The sequence below is a fragment of the Perna viridis genome, chromosome 11, assembly GCF_037379345.1.
Source record: "Perna viridis isolate PV_CMFRI_1.1 ecotype Kerala chromosome 11, ASM3737934v1, whole genome shotgun sequence".
Classification (NCBI taxonomy): Eukaryota; Metazoa; Mollusca; class Bivalvia; order Mytilida; family Mytilidae; genus Perna; species Perna viridis.
Window position 1 is genome coordinate 38,524,348 of NC_142455.1, and position 21,815 is coordinate 38,546,162.

The 21,815-nt window shown below is 32.9% G+C and overlaps 1 protein-coding gene and 1 long non-coding RNA gene across 3 annotated transcripts; both read right to left on the reverse strand.

Moving 5' to 3' along the window:
• Window positions 1-5,446: 5,446 nt before the first annotated feature.
• Window positions 5,447-7,816, reverse strand: LOC148603995 (uncharacterized). Of its 2 annotated transcripts, XR_015916548.1 has the most exons (4): window positions 7,758-7,816; window positions 7,031-7,084; window positions 5,868-5,957; window positions 5,447-5,581 (listed from the first exon to the last, which is right to left on the reverse strand). It is a non-coding gene; the product is annotated as an uncharacterized LOC148603995 (long non-coding RNA). The 2 variants fall into 2 exon arrangements; XR_015916547.1 differs by lacking the exon at window positions 7,758-7,816 and having other exon boundaries at window positions 7,031-7,182.
• A 450-nt stretch (window positions 7,817-8,266) lies between these two features.
• LOC148603996 (uncharacterized) lies at window positions 8,267-11,067 on the reverse strand. The gene is made up of 4 exons (XM_088551476.1): window positions 10,626-11,067; window positions 10,192-10,275; window positions 9,759-9,827; window positions 8,267-8,355 (listed from the first exon to the last, which is right to left on the reverse strand). Exons 1-4 carry the CDS (start codon window positions 10,906-10,908, stop codon window positions 8,267-8,269), a joined length of 525 nt encoding a protein of 174 aa, XP_088407602.1. The 5' UTR covers window positions 10,909-11,067.
• Between the last annotated feature and the right edge of the window lie 10,748 nt (window positions 11,068-21,815).

The following is a 21,815-nucleotide window of genomic DNA, read 5'->3' on the forward strand; positions in this document are numbered from 1 at the left end:
CGTTATGCCTGTTATCTAATAGTTGCTGCCGTTTCATGTGAAGAAGTTATATTTAGACTGCATGTGTGCGAAATATATCTCTTCCGGAAATATGCATTAGGAACTTGGTTTATCAAGTTGCAATTATAGGACGTAACAACATACGTAGATTGGGAAATTTTGGTCGTTATTCCACTTATCATTCTAATTTAAGACTTTATCATACTGCATTCGATATTCACTTTGGTTGCCAAAGAGGCCTTACTTGTTAATTCACAAGCGACCAGGTCTCTACAATTATTCATCTCCACCATACATCCTGTTCATTCAAGTTGGTGACAACGATCTCTCGTTTAATCCAGTAAATGAGGTGGTCAACAGTTTCATTGCTTTTGCTTTTTCTAACTATTCATACTTATGATTGGGTTTAACATAATAATTATTGGTGAAATTTTCTCCCGAGTTGATGGACCTCGTGTTGTAGTTTATTATAACCAGAGTGTAATATAAGCCAGGATCGGATCCAGGGTTCAAGTTTGGGGCGGGGGTGGGAGGAGGGGGGATGGAGGCGTTAATTGAATCAAACGCCGTGCAAAGCAAGACAAACAATATTAAAGGGTGAAACTTTTCTACAAATTTAGGGGGCGTTCGCCCGACTTGCCAGTCCTTTGATCCGCGCCTGTAAACGAACATTTGCCTTCAAGCTATCATTTTTACCGAGAACCCAGATCTATATAATGTGGTGTGGTGATTTTAATTATTTATCTTCACTTGAGAATAACTCTTGGGCAGTAACAGTGACACTAGGTCAATTTTCTGTACAAAATCGTTTGAATTAATTTAAGTCAAAAGAATCACTGTCCTTCTTGGATTGGACTGAGGCCTTTTACATTTTTTTTTATTTTTATGGCAATATATTTAAAAAAAATTCCAATGGAAGCCTCAAATTAATTCGAGTATCATTTGGAAAATAGTTGCGTCACGCTTAAACGACGCTTTCCATTATTATGATGAGTCCTTCCGAGACTTGCGAAATGATAATCAACAACCATGGCAAAAAGTGGTAAATGAAATATACAAGAAGGCTATGTATATGAAGTCTTCCGAAGCCCCTTCAAAACAGGGTAACCCATCCATATCCCAGAAAAATCAGCCTTTCCTTGGTATCTCAAGACATGGGACATACCATGTTTACAACACATATGGGAGTTGTGTAAAAAAGAAACCCTAAAAAACTGCAATTACGCCCTTAGAGGACCACGTCTTGCCTCAAAATGCAGCAGAGTTGCTGGATCAGAGATCAAGGACAAAGATTGACAACCCCTTCTCAAGTATTGATTTGCAAGGACATGCTGTATTGAAAACAGGATTAGGAATTGTGGATAATCAAGAAAAGCAAAAAAAAAAAAAAAAAAAAAAAAAAAAATTACCCAGCCATAACCAACTCAGACATTGTTTATGAAAAATAGCTAAAAAATCTTTGAAACAGACGCAGGATAGTTAAGTCATTTTCTGCCTACAGTATGAAATATGACAATTATGACATTGTCTTCCCCCTCAACTCATTAGTATTCACAATATGGCGTCGATACATTGAACGGCGGGAACAGTATAAAATAGTAACACAATTTTACCGTTGAAGGAAAATTAATAAAAATTAGCCTATATTGTAAAAATTGAGCGCTGAAATTTATTCTCTTTGAAAAAACATGACTAAAGTGTGATGTTTATGCATGATTTAGAATAATTCGTCTGCTAACATAACTCCGCCCAACCGCGAAGCTTTGAAGCGGCCATGTTTCGGAGAGCACCTGCCTATGAATTGCTCTGAAGTCTGCGTGAAATTTTGATTTATTGAGAGACTGTTTGATATTGAAATGTCGCGATTTATTGCCAGATTTTTATTTGAATCAACTGCATCTAGGACATTGAGCGTACTTCGTCAAATTCAACGACTATTCTGCATTTTCCTAGGTGTCACCGCATCGTAAGTATTATAGCACATGGTGATTATTCGACATAAATTATGTCTTTCATTGAGTAGATACGGTCGTCCACACACATAATTTGATTCTTCTAAAACTGATGAAAGGCTAGCAATTGACTGGTATGAAATATTTGATCAACTGTACTGGTCTGTAACGCCCTCCTCTCCCCTTTACACAAATTGGATTTGATGGAAGTTAACCTAAACAACTTCGCCCTATTTTTGGTCGTAAGCTAATGATTTTTCCTGCAATATGTCTTTTAATAAAGATCTCCATTATGAATCTGGCACTGTACCTGTTTAGAACGTGTTCTATACTAATGCTCTATTAGTTCTGGTTGTTTAGATTGTGTTGCAGGACCGCCTACATGTACCTTTGTTGTAGAAGGTAGTTAGATTAAAATAATAAGTTAATTGACCTAAATAAAGGATTAATTCTGCCAAATTGGGTTGCCGCTGAGCAGTTTAGGGTTTGATCCTCAGTTTTGTGAGTCAAATAATGTTCTCGATCCAGTTACAGATTGTACTGTCTAAAATTAAATCAAAAGTTTTTTGAAATGTATATAATGCTGGCAACATCAGTAGTAGCATCAATTATGACAACATTACCAACATCTTCACAATAAATTCTTGGAAAATGTCTCAACAAATGCCTTGATGAATGTCATGATTATCTGTACTTCAGAATGTAGTGATTATTATAATACGTGTATTTTAATCCTAGTAACTTGATTTTTTTAAGTGTCATGTCTTCAACTCAAGACATTCTCTTACTGACCACTGCATATTTCTTCTATTGGTTCTATTTTCAAGACAACAACAGTGCACTGACTTGATAAAATGATGTTTGAATTTGGTCAGAACCCTTGACAAATCAATGAACTGTTATCTGATTCTGAATGAACAGTGTCCCTTAAAAAAACTCAATGAACTCGGCTTCATTATTTCAATAATTATTTCCTGTTTACCAAACTAAGTGTCACGGGTGGCTGGAACGCTTTCTTTGAAAAAAAATAGTGTTCAAAGCAGGCAAAATAGTCTGAATAATGGGGCGTGGAATAGGACCTCTGTTTTGCTGTTTTTCAGAGTATGGGAATGTTGTAACACCTTAAACACTAGTTAAAATTGACCAGTTCTGATTTCAGTACAAATTTAGATATGTTAATGAGAAATTAAAATAGCTCTTGAGGGAAAATCTGCCCCACATTATACCAATATTTCCTACATAACTACCATAGAACACCTGGTGATCTTTTGCAGTTTGGGTTACCATTTTTTTCACAACTTGCCATACTGGCTAGTGGAATATTGATCTTTAATAGAAATTCAACTAGCCAAATTCTTTTTGGTTTTTTGTCTTTAATATCATCTATTTTCTCTTTTATTTGACAATTTTCTGCCTTTCTTTTTCTTTCTTCAACTATCTTTTCATTTATTTCTAAATTTATCAAAATCTTTTCCATTTTCGAATATTCCCTCCCGTTGAAGTTTTTCAAGTACTTAAAGTACTCCATTTCTGAACTCATATTTTAGAAATAAAATTATATTTCAACAGATTTATCATTATGAAACAAGAAAATATTTATCATTTGCTTGTTCAATTTTATTTTGACAATAAACAACTAATTTGCAAATTAACATTTCATAAATTACCAAGATAATTTCGTTTGACTACTAAAACGAGATCAGGACCGTTGTGTAGGTTTTGGCACATCCTGTTTACTGGAGATTAAAATTGCATATCGTAACAATGCTTTACAAGTCAATAAAATAGTGCAAAATTTACTTAACATATTCAAGCTTAACTTCTTAATATGTATGGAACATATATTTAATTATAATATTAAGGAATGTTTAACTAAATAAGCCGTTGGCTGGTTAACTTAACTTGGAACTCGCCAAATTACACATCTACTTGTATTTGGAAAGCTGTCGAGCGATGGTTTCCCACACAGTTTTAGGAAAGTTATGGATTGCATAAATGATACTACATTTTGTATGATACTATCTTTTTGATGTGAAGGTCTTTATGGTGTTCCTATTGTAGGCTAACTGGGAACACTACTCAGTAGTATATTCTATTGCTGTAAGTCTACATGTACATGTATAATCAATAGGATTTCAAATTAAAGTATAATTTGTTTAACTGTCCTCAGAGACTTATTTGAAATAATGTAAAGAACAATGTTTCATTTTTTCTACTAGTGAACATGCTCTAAAACCTATGTGTATGATCAGTGGTTATGCAAACCTTTTTATTTTTCCTAATTTCTTTCCTTTTTTTTTTAAGACAATGACATTTAAATGTCGATGCTTGCAAAAGGGGAAAGACTTTTGATTGTCAGCATTAATACCATTACATTTGAAAGTTCACACATTTTCCTATTCTCCATGTAGCATGGTTTTATTTAATGGTTGATGGAACTTAATGCTTATAAAAATATATGTGTAGCTAAATGTTTTGGTCAGGCAGGCAGTAAATGTCCAAATGTTAGTTTATAATTTTCAACTTTCCGGATGGTTCATAATACTAAATAGCAAAAAAATTGCCAAACTTCAATGACAATGTTATTATAAATTAATAATCTATTTTTACCTATTTAAAATCAATATTGAGGTCTTGGTGTGCTGTTGAAATAATGCATTTGATTTTTTTCTTAATACATGTATCTGCCTGAATATTGCCAAGGAGCGTGACTTATTAAGAGTGGTCACTCTGCATTTAAAAGCCCCAATTCAGTTAATAGTAGTATACAGTGTAATAGTATAATACTGTATTACATGTACATATGTACATGTATAATTAATGCCGAACTAAGTTTTGCCCCTTTGAGAGAAAGTTCCCTAATTAAACAAAGTGCTTAAATTTTTTAAGTTATTTTACCTGAATTATTGGTTTGATAATACAAAAAATATATGTATGATAACATATTATATAATATTTTTTAATTCCTGCCCAGAGAATGAAGTTTCTTTTTTTTTTTTTTCAAAATTTTACCTGTACAAGGTTACTAAAAGTTGACATAAGCACTGTGTGTACATCAAATAATATGTAACAGTTAACTAAATCATGTTGTGCTAAAGAATTGTGGCTTTTATTCCAGGCTTGTGACTGGCAAGTTGTGATCGAAACCAACTTGGCTGCATTACCCACCCAACCCTTTTTTTTTATCTTTTTTATTTTTTTTATTTTTTTTCCCCTTTTCTTTTCTCTTTATTTTATTTTTTTTTCTTTTTTTCTTTTTTTTCTATTTCTTTAAATATAAATATAGAAAACAACATGTACAAAATCTAGACATTCATAAATTCATACACAAACATTTCTATGGTGTAGTTAAGTCAATTTTTATATGCATATACAATATTTCTTTCATCTCGTTGTTATACCCCATTTTTCTAATTGAGCTTTTGTTTGTTTTTGAAGCATTTCTGTTGACATTTTTCTTAGCCCTCCAAGAATAAGAAATCCAACTACTGCCATGGCTCGTTCATACTGTTGTGAAAATGATGAGTTCGAAGGATTTTCTCGTGCCAGTCGCCTATATTTGATGAACTAAACCACATCATCTGTATTCCCAAATATAGTTTTCACAAGCTCTGATGCGGATATATATTCTGGAATAAAGGACAAGGATTGAATGTAGTCCTGACAGAACATGCTTATATGGTTAATTTAATTATTATTGAAAGGGGTTAAGTAGTTGTTCAGTTTGTTTCTTTTCAAAATTCAGATCTGTATCAACTTGAATAGAGTGTCCTTATTTGCCCCAACTCATCAGAATTTGACCCTTGCTGTTGTATCAAGCTGTGCTCTGCAATGCATTTTACTTGGCATATTGAATTTGAGCATTTACATATCAGTATTTTTTGTTTGATAGAAAAGTACATTAAAAATGTGTACCTGCTTGGTGTGAATTGTCAAAACATGCTTGATCAGCTTCATCATCTGTCAGGTCAAATGGGTTGATACATGTACACTCTAAATCTTCCGCTGCAAGGTTTCAAAAGTAAATTATCAAGAATTTTATATTACATTTTCAAAGTGATTAATATTAATCTGAGCCCAATTAATATTATTTGTTAATACATATTAAATTTCATATTGGCCCTGTTATAGGTTTGAGGTCAGTCGTATTGGTCCAGAGGCATCACCGACAATACGGCTGTCGAGGCCAGAATGATTGACCGAATTCTACAATAGGGCCAATATGAAATTACATATTTATTAACAATATTATTTAACAACTTGACAAGATGATTTGTAGAACAGTTGTTTTCCTATTTTACAAAGAACATGTAGGTTTATTTGCATTAATCAGTATTTAATATCTTTTTTGTATGAAATGGAAGATTTTGTTCTGTTTCTGCAGCTCTTAGTCCTTGTGATCAAAGTTCATTAAATCCAATTTCTAACTTAAAATAGAAGTTATGATACCATATTGGCCCTGTATAGATGTCCGATTTGAATTCATATCAATTGGTCAGTTTTTGACATATTTTAACGAATTTTGGGTAGTTAGTTAATAATAAGGTCAGAATACCCATTTTGAAAGAAAATTTAAAAATAAACATTCTGCCAGGTTTCAGATATAAGATTCCTAATCATGATTTAAAATATTTTCGCCTCAGTTCAGTAGGTTGCTTTGTTCAACTCCTAGCAGTGTCGCACCAAATATTTCAAAATTGGTAAGCACTACTACTCCACCAGTCGTGTGGTATTTAAGGATATTAAATGAATGCTTGCTGGCTTTGATTCATATGTATGTGCCCTAGTGCTTCGGTGAGCTAGCAGTATTACAGTCTTAACTTGGTGTGTTCGACTTGTACTAAGAAGGGTGTGTTCATTGGATGAATAGTTTTCATTCTGAAATTCTTGAAATGTCTGCCATATAATATTAAGACACAGTCGATCAGTCAATAATGAAAAAAACAAATTTCTTGTCACAGATGAAGTATTTCGGCAGTTATTAGTATTCTTCACATACTACTTGGATCATTACAATATTTCTTTTATGTGTTGGCCTAAGTATTGTGGTAGAAGGGATTTTCTATTCATTTACATACCTAATGCTTTAACTCTACATTCTTTGCTTTCTTTTCGTGATATTTTTGGCAGAACTTTGAAAAAGAAAATAATATTTGCAAGCCAATGGTAATGTTGTTTTAATTCCTGTTTACTATTGACACATTAATTAAAAATATATACACATGAGCAGTTAAAAATGTCTTGCGTTAAGAGTTTCATTTAAAGGGTCTATATGTATTATTCACCGTCAATCAGTGATTTTGTTCCTTGTTTTAAAAGCAGCCCCAACCCTTTATTTTGTGGAAATATTTGTTGTATTGGGATGTATGATACAGGGGACAGAAATGCATCATATGCTGATTCGGAACTGAAAACCGATACTGTATTGACAATAACTCATTAAGTTGCAACTTGCCAAAAAAATATTCCCTAAGGTACCGAGACTGAGAAATAACATCTTGAGGAACATTTCACTGGCTTCCTTACCTGGTTTTTGAAAATTATGCCTGACAAATGCAAACTTTACCCCCTTTGGGAATAATATTTTTCAACATTTTGGGAAAAGTCTCCAGGGGCAACAGCCAATAGTCGGCTGCAGTAAAAGGGTAACAATTGCTGTCCATTTGATTCTGCTCTGGAGAGGTTTGTTATTTACTATGCCACACAAAAAATGTATATCTTCAAATGTAGGTCAATTTGGGTTCGTAGGACTTTCTTATTTTCAAATCATATATATATATTCTTGAATGACTATGTAATACTTACATGTACTTGTAGATTCTGTACAGAATAATTTTCTTTTTACACCTGGTCTGCTTTTTTCTAATGAAATAAAATAAAAATAAATTGTAAGAGTAATCAAGGGAACCAAGGTTATAGTGGTAATCAAAAGAATGAAATCGAGGGACAAAGACAAGACATGGAAAACAGGCACACACAACAAAGAACATAAAGTAACTAAAATCATACATACAAAGTAACAAAAGTAAATGAGCAACTTGGACTCCACTAAAAACTGGGAGCATGGACCAGGGGCACCGGTAGGGTAAGCATCCTCTGCTTTTCTAGAAACACCCGCTGAGTTGCTCATAAATAGTCAAGTCCGGGGTAAGCTTGTTTATAATGTAGTTAGTGTATTTGAGTATTCATTCTTAATTACAATTAATTTCTGTTGCAATGCATGCCCATGATAATAATATAAATAGTTATAAAATCATGTATTTATCTCATGACTGTAAACAAGTCAATATTTGATTTATATTTCAGTCAAGAAATTACCTGTTTTTCAAGAGAGTACTTCTGTTTCTTGTCTTTTGTAGATTGGATTGAACATCATGACTACTACTGGGAATATTAGTTGGTCCTGCCATACAATTACATAAAGAATTAGCACATTTGAAGTGTAGGTATAAGTTGAATCACATCTGTAGCATGATTGTTGATTAATATTGTAATTTTTTGTTTAGTACTTTTGGTATGTGAAAAGTGAAGATTATGCAATGAGAGTGATCATTATGACCACGTTTTGAAAAATCCATATAATTCAGGCTCATAAAGCCACTGTTTTCGTTGAAACTGTTTTCCTATATTATTAAGTACTAGTCCATATGAAGATCAGACACTGCCTTTGATAAGGTGATTCATGGTGTAAAAAAATCCAAGGATTAGATGACATTTTTTTTCTGAATACATGTATGCTATTACATGTATTTCATGTGACAACAGTCCTTTTTGTATCCAGATTTGTACTTTTGAGAAAACTACACTGTAACTTCAACCTGAAATTAACCGTATCAAGGACAATAACTCTTGCAACGTGCTAATTGTATGTAAAATCTATATAAATTTTATCTGAAAAGTGCAACACCCAAATGAAAAACAAAGCCTGATTATGTTATTAATGATGGTTTCTGAACAAGACATAAATCTGAGTTTACTGGGTTTTTGACATGCATGAATCATGTCCTCTCTGCTCTTTGTAAAGACTACTACTTAAAATAAAAAAAAGTACTCAAATTGTCCTGCACACCATGTTTGAACCTTAACAAAATTTTAATCTTATGGTCTATATATGGCAAGGTACAAGTTATATTATGAAAGCATGTATATGTAGTAGTCTTCTAAAAAGGTAACTGTACCTTTTGCTTCTTCAATACTGTCTATTTTAGATCCTGTTCCAGCTGTGTTAATTACACAATTGATCAATGGTTTAGAGGGTAAACATCCTGTCATGCAAAGAATGTTTATAAGGTATTTAGTTCAGTGTATACTGGTGAAATAAAAATTGTGCAAGCCCTAATTGCAGCATAGTATATTAATTTTTTTCTAAATGTTACATATCTCAGTTCATTGTGCTTGTTTTAAGTACATCATGTACATGCATTTGAGGCATGGTGTTGTATTTTTAATACCTGTATGCTTATACAATTTTAGGTCTTAATGCACTGATCAGTTTCCGGTCAGTCATCTATCCATCAAACCGATCCACTCAACTGGTGATCGCATCACTTGACCATAGAGCGGTCAATGTATTTTTAAAGTTTTTGTTGTTTTCTTTCGCAATTTTACGCATATTTATATACTGTAATAGATTTAAACATCAATTGATACATTTATTTTTCATTTCTTTTATTGAAAACAGATCTTACGTCATTTAATAATAAAACTGTGATCAGATTGGTCAACAGTCATCGATCCGTTAAATCGTTTCATGGATCGGTTCAAAGTCCGTACAGGTTGAACTAACATTTCTAGCCTCAATACTACCTTCTGGTTTTCCAGTACTAAATGTTGCATGTTCCATTTCCTCCTCCTTGCAATCAGTGCATTGTGCTCCTGAAAGTTACATTGACATTTTTATACCCTGCCAAACGTAGTGGTGTGGTATTAAAAGATACCCTCAGAAAATGTTTGCATATGCATGTCCATTAAAGTTAAGTTTGAGACAAAGCCATGATGTAAACAAATGAGCATCATTGGCATATCAAAATATTTGGACAAAACCTTGTTAAATTTATTGCCCTTGAAAGACAAAATTTAACAGGGTAAGCAATTCAGGCTCCTTGGAGCCTCTTATTAACTGTCTTCCTAGACAGAACATATTATGTTATACTTTGCAAGAGATATGATGTTTATAATTTAAAAAATTTAATTATGACCATTTAACTTGGAATTTGTTTTATTTTGTAGTAATGCATACCTGCTACTGAGATAAATGAGTCCTCCTTGTTTGATACTAGTACTAGGTTGTCATTACTAAAGATCATGTTGTGAGTTCTTTCGCCTAAAGTAAAAGGTAAATTTTGTAAAAAATTTTACAAGATAGTAAACTTCACATTTCTCTAAAACAAAAGACACTATACTTCTTTGTTAAATAAGATGATCAGATGGACAAAGTAATAAAAAAGAATTGTAGGTTTCCGACAGTTAACGTCTACTTTTTGGTTTTAAAATAGTCTGATAAGAAATTAAATTTTCTACTTGCAACAGGAAATCGGAACATCATCAATACATTTTTTGTGATGTAGAGTGAAATTCTAGAACACTAGTAATTAAAGATTTTTAGATATTATTGCATACCGGGTATATGCAAGTACTTGGCATTCTGTGATATTCATTAAGCCATTTTCTTACCTGGCTTCAAATTAGTTTGTAGATAAGTTATTTTTCCATGCTCTTTTGTTTTGATTTGATGTAAAGGTAGAGAGAAACTTTTGTCATCTTTCACCTTTCTAAGACATGTTTGCCATACAAATTCCATTAATTTTTGTTCTTTTGGAACAGATGTTTGAACAAAATTTGCCAGAGGAGGACCTTCTGGCCTCGAAGACAGTTCCTCAGTACAGTCATGGAAAATGATGTCCTTTCCATTGTAATGCCACCACACATTTTGTCCTGGAAGGAGGAAATCTGACATTCTTCGAAAATGAGACTGGAACAGAAATCCTCTGCTGGCAACAAGGGTTTTGGGGAATGAAGTGTTTGGTTTCTTGGAAAGAAGCTGTGCTTCTTGACTTATGGCTGAGTCCTGAAATGATTTTTAAAGTTGTCAGAATTTTGTTGTTTGTTAAATCGGAGGACAGTATTATCAACAACAAAACCTGGTTTTCTTTTTGTTGTACCAAGAGCGATTTTCCTAAGTGAGCCGAAGGATCTTTCTTCTTGTTCTGCGAGGATGGATCTTAAGCTTATTATACGAAATATTTCTGGAAGGTGCACTACAAGACTATGGAAATGGCTGCCGTAAAATTTCCTCTCAGTGAGTTTCTCTGGTATGCCTATAACAGTTTTTGCCAACATTCCAAAAGAAAAGATAAGGTTGTAAATCCTTAGAACTGTCCTTGGTGACCTTTTGTCTGCTGGACTATAAGCAATGTTTTGAATTTCTACGAGAGAGTTGATCATGTTTGTTATGTCCTCTGATATTTTGCTATCAACATGGAGGTCATCAACTTTTTTTGCCAAACGTACCAGATAAATTCTGGCATCTGACCCTTTGACTTGTGTTTTGTCGACTATAGTAGTGGTGTGGAATCTTTCAAGTTCTGTTTTTGTCGATTTGTCAGTAACGTGATTAGGCAACTCAACAATCAGGTTTTGGATGACATTTGTTAAGTCATGCAATGGCTCACAACTCATAACTTCATAATAGTTTATATTGTGCTCTTCAGTTGTTTTTGTGGTTGTTTTAAAGGTAAGGCAGGTGGACGACAAATGCCATGCAGAACTTCATCAAGTTTAGTTTGAAGGTCTTGCTTACTCTTTAGGTTGTATATATCAATGCCCCTCTTGTCCAACTCGCACTCGATCTCATCTTTTTTTAAGTTGTTAAAAGGATTTATACAGTTGTTGGATACGATTTTTCCCACAGTACCCCTTTGACTACATGCTCCCTCCTTTCTTCTAAAGTCATGTAACTGATATCGAAGCAACGGATCAAGTCCATGTGCTGATTTGAGTTTACCCCACATAGACAACTATAGTGACCACCTCTTTTTTGGCCAGCTTCAAATTGTCTGGCAGGACCATCACCACTAAACAAGCGAAGTTTAAAATCATTTTGTGTCCCATCAATGTTGATGCCATTCAGCAAATCAGAAATGTCCTCACATCTTGGTGTGGTATACAAGGCCTGCTCAACATCCTTTGATGCTTTAAAAGTTTAAAAGTTTCATGATGAAATATTACTTATTATTTTCCAAGGACTCGCTACATAGTTCCTTATTTTTTAAAATTTTCTGTACTCTAATAAAAAAGTGACAGATTTTGTTCAAATTTTGTAGGATTTTTCATCACCATTTCTAGTTGATTCGATTAATTTAAAAGTTATGGGACTAATTACTACATGTACATTGTATGTTGAATTTGTACATACTACCCTATAGGAAAATATAGTGGACTAAAATACTTGAAAACGGCTGGATGGATTTTGTTCAAATGTCGGACAGATCGAAAATGATTTTGCCAGGTCTGAAATAGATATAGTGTTCTTTTTTGTTTCAAAATCAAATGGTCCAGATACATGTATGTGACACATACATGTAGTATAATTTAAAGTTGGTATAACATATTTAAATGTTGTTGTTAAAATAACTGTGTGTGGCATAGGTCCTTTCACCTGCTCTTACTTGATTTTTTATATACTTAGCTTAAGTACTAGTATATCTATTACATGTATGTGAAGGTTAGAGTGTATTAAGCAACTTTTTAATGAATGAAGAGTGGGCAGTGGCTGCCTCCCCCCTTTATTCATTAAGAATTAACTTAATGTACTCTAACCGGCTTTGATTATAACCTAGTTTTTTTTTTATTGGCCAATAAAAAAATAAGGTGAGATTGTTACTTGATATTACTTATTATATCCTTTAGACATGTACACAACTTAAAATACTTTATTTTTCGTTTGAAATTTTCTATTCTTATGACTGTCAGTTATTGACAAGTTCAGCCTGAAAGGTATTTCAGTACATGGGGAATTATGTAGTTTCTTGCAAAATAAGAGTTGTCAATAGCTGGGACAATAATATTCTATTTGCCAGAGGGAAGATCTAGAAATTTTTAAAAGTGGGTCCAATTAAGAAATTTATACAAATGTTGGGGACAGGTTTTGCAAATTTATTGTAAATCTCTTTCTAAACAAAGGGGGAGGGACCCTTGGAATGTGAGGTATTTACTTTGTCATAATTTTGATGTTCAGGCAGAAAATTTCTTAATGCTACTTAAGGGTTCACTTATCAAACTGAGTGTAAGGTGGAAAAACTAGGTTATATAATCTAGTTAATGACTGTAAAAATAGCTTACTTTCTAGCACATTGTAGATATGTGTTCTTTTTTTGTTCATTGTATACTTAGCTTACTACTTTTATACATTAGTTTGATGTGTTTAGCTTACTTATTTGCACATTTTACTTATAATTGGATGTACATTTTTATCTTACTAGCTGGCATTTAATGACTTTATACTTGACTTGCTTACTAGCACATTGTAGTTAAGATATACTCGACTTACTTACTAGTACATTATAGTAATATATACTTTACTCACTCACTAGCGCTAGCGCATTGTAGTTAGATATACTTGTACTTGGCTTACTTTAACTTGTACAATATATTTGGATGTACTTGTTTAATGATTGTATACTTACTTACTAGCACATTGTGTTTTGATATACACTCCTTGAGATGTTCACGTTTCCCATTTTAGCGTTCGTGCATCATTTATCGTGGGTTTACACACAGTTTTGCATTCGTTTAAACACACGATAGAAGCATTCGTTCAAATGCATGCTGGGAGCATACGTTTAAAAGGCAAGATAGAAACATTTGTTTATGTTTGTCTTTTGATTATTTCCTTGATTTAACTGTTATTTTTTTTATATTTTTTGGTATTATTAATTTATATAATTTCATTAATTCAATTTTTAATTTTTTTCTGTCACATCATATGTCAATATTATTATTTTTCGTCATTTGATAGGAGCGTTTGTTTAAACGCACGATAGAAGCATTGATTTTGGTGAGCATTTATAGTGGAAACGTAAATGTCTCGAGGAGTGTACCATATATAGTCATTTCTCATTGTATTACTTGTGACCCGCCCGTCTGTCCATCCATCCGTCCGTCCGTCCGTCTGCGTTGTCCACACCTTTTTGTAATGCTTTTATCAAACGAGTTTGTTTTTAGTATTTGGCCCCATTATAAAGCATTTCAGATTAAGTTCAACTTTGGTTACTGTTGAATGATTTTTACGGAAGTTATGGCTCTTGGACTTAGAAAATTTCAGTGAATTTACAGTTTCCACACTTTTTTTTGTAATGCTTTTACCTTTTGTATGTAGTCTTACTATGAGAAGTTACAGATTAAGTTTGACTTTGGTTACAGTTGATTGATTTAACGGAAGTTATGACCCTTCGAATTAGAAAGTCTCAGTGAATTTAAAGTTTTCTACACTTTTTTTACTTATGAGGGACATTGGAACGCTGTTCTTTTATATGGGTTGGTATGATTGTACATGGAGATTACTTTGTTTGAATACTTGGTCATCTTATCAGTGGTAATTTTTTTTTATTTTCATTGTATATTTATATGCTTACCTGACTGGCCAAAAATGTATAGGTTAGGTCGCTCGACTGCTGTTTGGACATCAACTGGTTGTCGTTGTGGATAACTTGTTTTATACTCCTCATTTGTTAAAAAAGTGCTGGTTTCATATAATAAGCTTACCATGAAACTAACATATGAGTGATTTAATATTGCAGAGTGATCATGCCATAGTTTAAAGAATAATGTGTGATCGGTTTTTTTGTCGTACAACACCTATTTTTTTTTAATCTCCTGATTTCTCTTGTAAATATTTTTCTGAGTGAAATGTTTCTGGCTGGTACTTGAACAGTTGTTGTTATAGTGTTGCCATCTGGCCCAATTTTGTTTTGCTGTACAGCTTTTGGTGCAATTTTCACTCCAATATCATAGGTGTTGTCTTGGATTTTCTTTTTTAGATTTTCTTTTAAAACTTTGATTGGTCTTCTTGATGGGACAGGTAGTTTATGCATTATTCTTTTTTTTTTTTTTGATTTTCTAATTCTTTGCTTATACTCTCTGCCACTTACTCGTAGGTGTTGGTTAAACTTGGAGATGTCAATTCCTTGATCATATGCATATTTTTTTTAAGACCTGACCTCCATTATTTACAGCTTTTCCATTACATGATACCTGGTATTGTTTGGCTAATTGGGACCAGTTGATCTGTTTTGATGCAGTTGTTTTTACATACTCTAAAAACTCATTTCTGTTAAACGTATAATTTTCAATTCTCCCAATATGATCTTTTGGTTTTTTTTACCTGTTTCTATTTTTGTTTGCTTTTTCAGCTTGTTCCCTACCTATAAAGCAAGAATTAATTCTGTCCCTTTCATATTGGGCAAAGGATTGCCCACTTCCCAAAAGATGGTCTAAGTCATTGTCATTTTCTTGCATTGATTCTTCAATTTGGTGTTTAGTTTGATGAATAATTTTCTTGACTTTTTTTTTGGCCTCTCTTGCAGTTTCTTTTGGTTGAAGGGACAAGGATTCTGCTACAGCATTTTTGAAATTAGTATCATACTTCCTCTCAACAACTGGTTGTAGAACCTTCATCATTGTTTCAACTGCTTTCTGTCCTTTTTTCTGAGATGGTTTTGTGTTAGGTGGTGTTAAATTTTCAATATTTTTCAATAGCATGGAACCAGATTGTACAAGAATGGAAGCATTTGAAAATCTTTTGTGTAGAGAGGGAGAGCTAGCATGAACTGTCATGCACTGGATGCAGTTGTCTATAGTGTGTTGTTTTTGGTCAGCTTCAGGAAGGTGCAGCCAATTGTTTAGACAGAGGTAGTCTGTGAATTCCTTTTTTTCTCCATGTTTGCTGTTGTTAATGAAATATTTGCTTTCAGTTACATACTTTTGAACCTTTTTTAACATATTTGTGAAAGTATCATATGATTCAATATTTAGATTCTTGTAATTTTTCATGAAGATACTGTAATTTTCATGTCTCTGAGTTATTGATGTGTAGTTGTTGTATTTTGCCTCAATAAACTTTTCCTCTTTTTTTTTCTAATGTTATTTTTGATTGAACTGATTCTGGGAAATTGTTGAATTTTTCAATAGCATTGCCATCTTCGGTCGATCTGGCAAGAATAACTTTAGCAAAGTTGCAAATATTCATAATTTCATACAATATATGGACCAATGAAAATGAAATTGATATATTCCTTAGCGTTTTAAAATCTTGAAAACGAAATGGCAGACATGTCTTCTGATGTTCTTGCAGCTGATGCCCCTTAAAACACAAAAAAGAAACAAGATACAAAAGGTGTACAAGTTTACACTTAACTTAATATTTATGTTATTTATTTTATAAGTCAAAAAAAAAAAAAAAAAAAAAAAATGTAGAACTGCAAGTAATAGGAAAAGTTAGATTTTGACCACAAAAATGCTTAAGATGTTGAGAAAAAAAGTAGCATGAATATCCTATTTTTTTATTATATACAATGCATCATGAAGTCACACACATTGAATAAAAAAAAATCACGAACACATTGAAATGTTTTGTATGTATGTTCACAAAATCCTTGGTTCAATCGTTTATGCACAATGGTATGTCATGTCTGTGTCAAATGCACCTGCCTTTACTGGAGATAAATATTCTGCAGATCAACAAGTAAACAAGGTAGGTGAAACGCTTTTTAGTCCATTATTTTGTGTGGCAGCTTCTAAATTAAAGTAGGTCCAAAATGCATGATAAATACGACTGCGGATACGTTGGTTACAATATATACAGTTGTATATGGGAAACAGGAAATTGCTAGTTCATTTAATAGAATTACACTTGTAAATTATGAAACAGTTGAAAAACGTATTTTTTTATTTGAAACAAAGCAAAACTAGCTATCTTGGAGTAAGGGATAAAATTTACAATTAGTTTTTTTTTATTCATATTTCCCGCTTTCCATACGGAAAAACATTCCGGGTCCGATTTCAAAATAATTCAGTTAAAATCACCTGAGCGCTTGAAAGTAACGGCAGTGCGCTTGAACTGCCCAAATTACGTGATGAATTACAAAAAATTACTAGTTGTTCCAATGGAACGATATGAATTTATTTTGGGGAATGATTGAATTAGAAGGCAATGTGTATGAAAACAGATGCTTGCAAGAGATATTTTTTTTAGAATCGTGGAAAATTGATAATGTTAATGCAAAAAGTTATCAATTAATCAATTACCGGTAAATTAATGGGGATATTTTAATTATGCATACTATTTCCTGAAGCGAGCACCGATAAACATGAAGGTTGGGCTTTCAATTAAACATGTGTAAAAGTTCGAGAAAATCCGTTCAGTGGAAAAACTTGTATTTTTAACTTCTTAATGAGTTACGCTAGCGCAAAAAGTCACGTGACAATACCTTAATGGGTGTTTTCGTGGACAATTGGTTTTGCAAATGTTTCTTGATACACTCTGAAATAAAAACCACTACACACAAAATACCGTACAAAAATAATTATGCAGAGATATTGCATTTAAAAAAAAAAAAAAAAAACGATTTTCTATCAAAATAGTACCCCGATGTGCCTTAACTATCCTGCGAGAGTATTGTGGGCCCTGTCTTAAACCCCTTCCCAAATGTAGTGTTCCTGGACAATTTCAGCTTATTCATGACCTTTCCTTTCCCAGAGATAGTTCAGTATACTCCTTAATTCCCGGAGAGAACTGTACAGTTCAATATGACAGTGTTGATGTAGTTGTCAATCTTGTACAACATCATGGCCGCTTTGAATAAACTCGCAAAATGTGATATAGAAGATGTTTTTCGTATAATCCCAGCCAATTATCATTTACTTGGAATAATTTCAATAAATGCTTGCCAATGGGGCAAGAAGTAGCTGTCAAAATATTAATATTATTCATGTGCTTAACAGTTGGTTGTGGAGACAAAATATTATGCTGCTGGAGTGTCACAGTTCATCGCTAGTAGCATATTTGTTTACTGAATCGGTCATGTCCTACTTAACATCTACTGAAAACTCTTAACAATACGTTAAAAAGTTTCTATATTTTCAGTAGCGATTCAGTGCACATTAAATATCTGTCGTTAAGAGTTGTCAAGAGTAATTTCAGTAAATCCGTTAGCGTCACTCAAATCAATTTAGTGGTGCTAAGAGTGCGCTAAGAGTGTTCAGTATTTGCTGTCAAGGGATAACACGTGCATATCTAGTATTGTTAGGTAAACAAGTTACCTCCTGTAAATTAGATTTATTTCTAAGTGCAAATTTAAAGTGTAGTTACTAAGATTTTTTAACAAGCTTGACTACCACTTTCATGTATCGCACGGCCAGTCCAAATATGTGGGCTTAAACAATTATTTTTCTTGCCTTTATATTAAGAGAAAAAAATAAAGAAACTGATAATTAAATAAATAAAGGAGCATTTCTTATTATTAATGAGTAATGAGTAGTTAAACATTTTGGCCAATAACTCATACAGCATTGAGCATACTGAATAAAGCCCTTACTTTTCTTGTAGAGTTCCTTGTCCTAAACAATTTGCCATTTACATTACCCGTCTATCTCTTATGGTTTTTGCTCTGAATTTGTAAAAGTTTTACTCAAAAATCAATTTATGGGCGATAAATCACTTATAGTTGGTCGGAGGGTTTTGTGATCATAGAATTATTGTAGAACTTGACAAGACGAGTATTTTTCCCATGTCATGTTTGCTTCTATCTATTACGGTTTTTAAGGAGAGTCCATAACTAGACTTTAGGTCGCCGTATGTCATCGAGTGATACATTTTTGGAAACTCCATATGTGACCTAGGATGAATGTTGGAAGTCTTATGTTTCTAAGCTTTACGGTTTTCAAAATAAAACAAAAATGACGGAAAGAGATTTCGGTTAGAATTAAATAACTCATACAAGGAATAGTTTGAAAAGCTTTGACCAACAGGACAATTTTGTCGGCCAAGTACCATACACACATTAGGCATTTTTCAGTTTTTCTTTATCTATATCGTTTTTTCCTATAGATGCAAAACAAAAAACAAAAAACAAAAACAAAAACAAAAAGCAAACGAACAAAAAACAAATCGGTGTTAAGGGAGATAACTCAAGGCGCGTTAAGGTCTCACTAACCACTTCCGGGTCGAACGGCTACCCCCCTCCCTATATAGTACCAAAAACTCACTGTGTGTATTATGGTTAAAAGTAGTCAAAATAAAGCTTAGAATAAGTACTTTAAAATCATATATATAATTAACTACAAAATTGTATGAATATTGTTTACATGTGTGAGTAATTTGCCTCCATGCTGTCAGCTAGCAGAAAAGGTAACATTGTGTATTTTCAGTTTTATTTATTCAAATAAATTTTGTGAAGAATTTGTACAATCACTGTACCATTAGCATACTAATTTTGGAAACCTTATTTTCCAAGCCTCGCAATGGTATGCAAATTTAGATGTAATTTGTCCAACAATGAAAATTACTTTCTCAACATGTAAAGTAATGTAAACGCTAGAAGTGTTCCATTAGACCTAACATTATATTTCCCAGCAACTCCGTTACGCATAGTCCTAGTCTAAAGTGTCGTAATAATGTGTCGCATACTCTTTCTGCCAAATCCACTTTAAGAAGTTACGGAAGAAATAATAATAATCAAAAGAATTACAGTACCTGAACTGATCCGTGCAACAAAAATTTCGATCGGTCATCGATCAGTTTACGGTTAGTCATCGATCCGTCAAACCGATCCATTAAACCGCTGATCTCATCACGTGACCATGGAGCAGTCACTGTATTTTACGGTTTTTATTGTTTTCTTTGTCAATTTTACGCATATTTACACAATGTAATAGATTTAAACATCAATTTATATTTTTATTTTACATATATTTCAACAAAACTGCGATCAGATCGGTCACCGGTCATTGATCGGTCAGCGATCAATCAGTCAACGGTCATCGATCCGTTAAATTGTTGCGCGGATCGGTTCAAGGACTCTACAGTAAGGTACATGGGCTGGACTTCGAGGCGGTGTTGCCATAGATGTCACAGTGGTATGTGATATGAACACTCAATACGCAGGTGCTGAACGGATGTTGCCACAGATGAAAAGAAAGTTAACAATTTTGACTGAAAAGTCATCTCGTTTGTCGTAAAGTCAATAGTTTTCCTTTACTATCGAATTCTAGGTGTAGATCAAAATATGAGGCTGACCTTACAGTCTCTGTAGTATCTTTTATCTGAAGTTCGTCTGGGTAGATATGATGTATAAAATCCCCGAAATTAGGATTGTTTAACAAAATTCGAAAAAATCCTGAAAAATTCGAAAGAACTATTGGAGACAATCAGTTCAAGACTATTATATCTTCCTCTGTATATTTAGAAGATGATTTTGAATTATTTCTTACAAAGTATGAGGAATCTCTACCAAGAACTATATATTTGTATCTATGTGTACCATTTTTTTTTTTGAAAAAAAAAACAACAGTGTATAATGTTTTAAGTCGAAATTTTAACTGAGTATGGGGAATAGAAGTATACAGTGTTGAAAAATCATAGGTTTTAATGCTATTTTATTCAGATAATAGTCTTGAACTGATTGTTTCCAAAAGATCTTTTGAATTTTTCAAGATCCACATTGAATTAATACCACTACTGGAGTAACAAGTGTTGTGGTAGGACTGTAGACCCTCTTTGACAGTTGTGAGTATAGAAGTTAAAAGTTTTGAAAGAGCTTTGGTGGTGCATTTTGCAGATCCAGCTATGAAACGTTGTGTGTATGGATTCTTGTGAAGTTTAGGAATCCAGTACATAGACGGTAAATCACAATCATCGTCCTTGGTAGAGAGACCAAAAGAGGATAGCACATATTTATGGTTTTCCACAATCTCTTCTTTAGAGAGAGTGGTAGCAGTGTAGGTCTTATCACTGCTATTATGTTCTACGTCTACCTCTGATAATAAACATTGGCTATAAAACGTTTTATAACGTATCTCTTTATCATTACTTCTGAGTCTATCTGATGGTGGGTGTGTTCTAAACTGTCGTTTAGCGTCTGCTTATACATTATCTCTCTAGCGTGTCTTAAGCTTGTTTCTGTATTATTTAATCTAACAGTCTGAAATGTATCTAATGCACGCAACATATACCGCGATTGTAACGTGGGTGGCACAAATTTCATCATTTTATTTAAAACGTAACCAAAAGAACACATTTATGACTATTTGGTATAAAATATGTTTTAGTAATGTTCTGGTTATTTTATTTCAAATGAGTGTCACAAACTCTAACTTGTTTACATATATATTTACTATCAATAATATAAATGACAACTACAGTATGTAATGTAATTCTTCTTAAAACGAATTAAGTAACACAAAAAAGTTCAACTTTAAGAATACTGCCTTCAATAGGGTAAGTTTTTATATTGTTTTTGAAAGGTTTTAGACTGCACTGCACCTTGGCTTTGAGTCATGGTTTAAAAACAACCCATATCTTGCTATATGTTCAATTTAAATTACTTACCTTGTATGTAATAATTGGTTATCAAGAAATGATTAGTGGTTATTTCCAATGAAAAGCAGTTTTTTATTGAAAAGAATAATAATTTATTTATCAAATATAATCTATAAGTATATTTATCATCATGAACGTTTTACACAACTATTGTGATATAAAGTCTAGATATAAATCGAAAAAAAAACATGTATAAACAAAATCATGTTCACAGTATTGCAATTTAGTCTGTATTATTAACATTTCAAACAACACGTTATTTAGATTAA

Excerpts from the sequence above, each read along its gene's own strand:
- LOC148603996 (XM_088551476.1), bottom strand. The coding sequence starts at position 10,908 with ATGTCAGATTTCCTCCTTCCAGGACAAAATGTGTGGTGGCATTACAAT. Across the intron at positions 10,276-10,625 it reads ACAAACTAATTTGAAGCCAG|GCGAAAGAACTCACAACATG; the intron begins GTAAGAAAATGG and ends CTTTTACTTTAG. Across the intron at positions 8,356-9,758 it reads TAGTACTGGAAAACCAGAAG|GACCAACTAATATTCCCAGT; the intron begins GTAGTATTGAGG and ends ATTGTATGGCAG.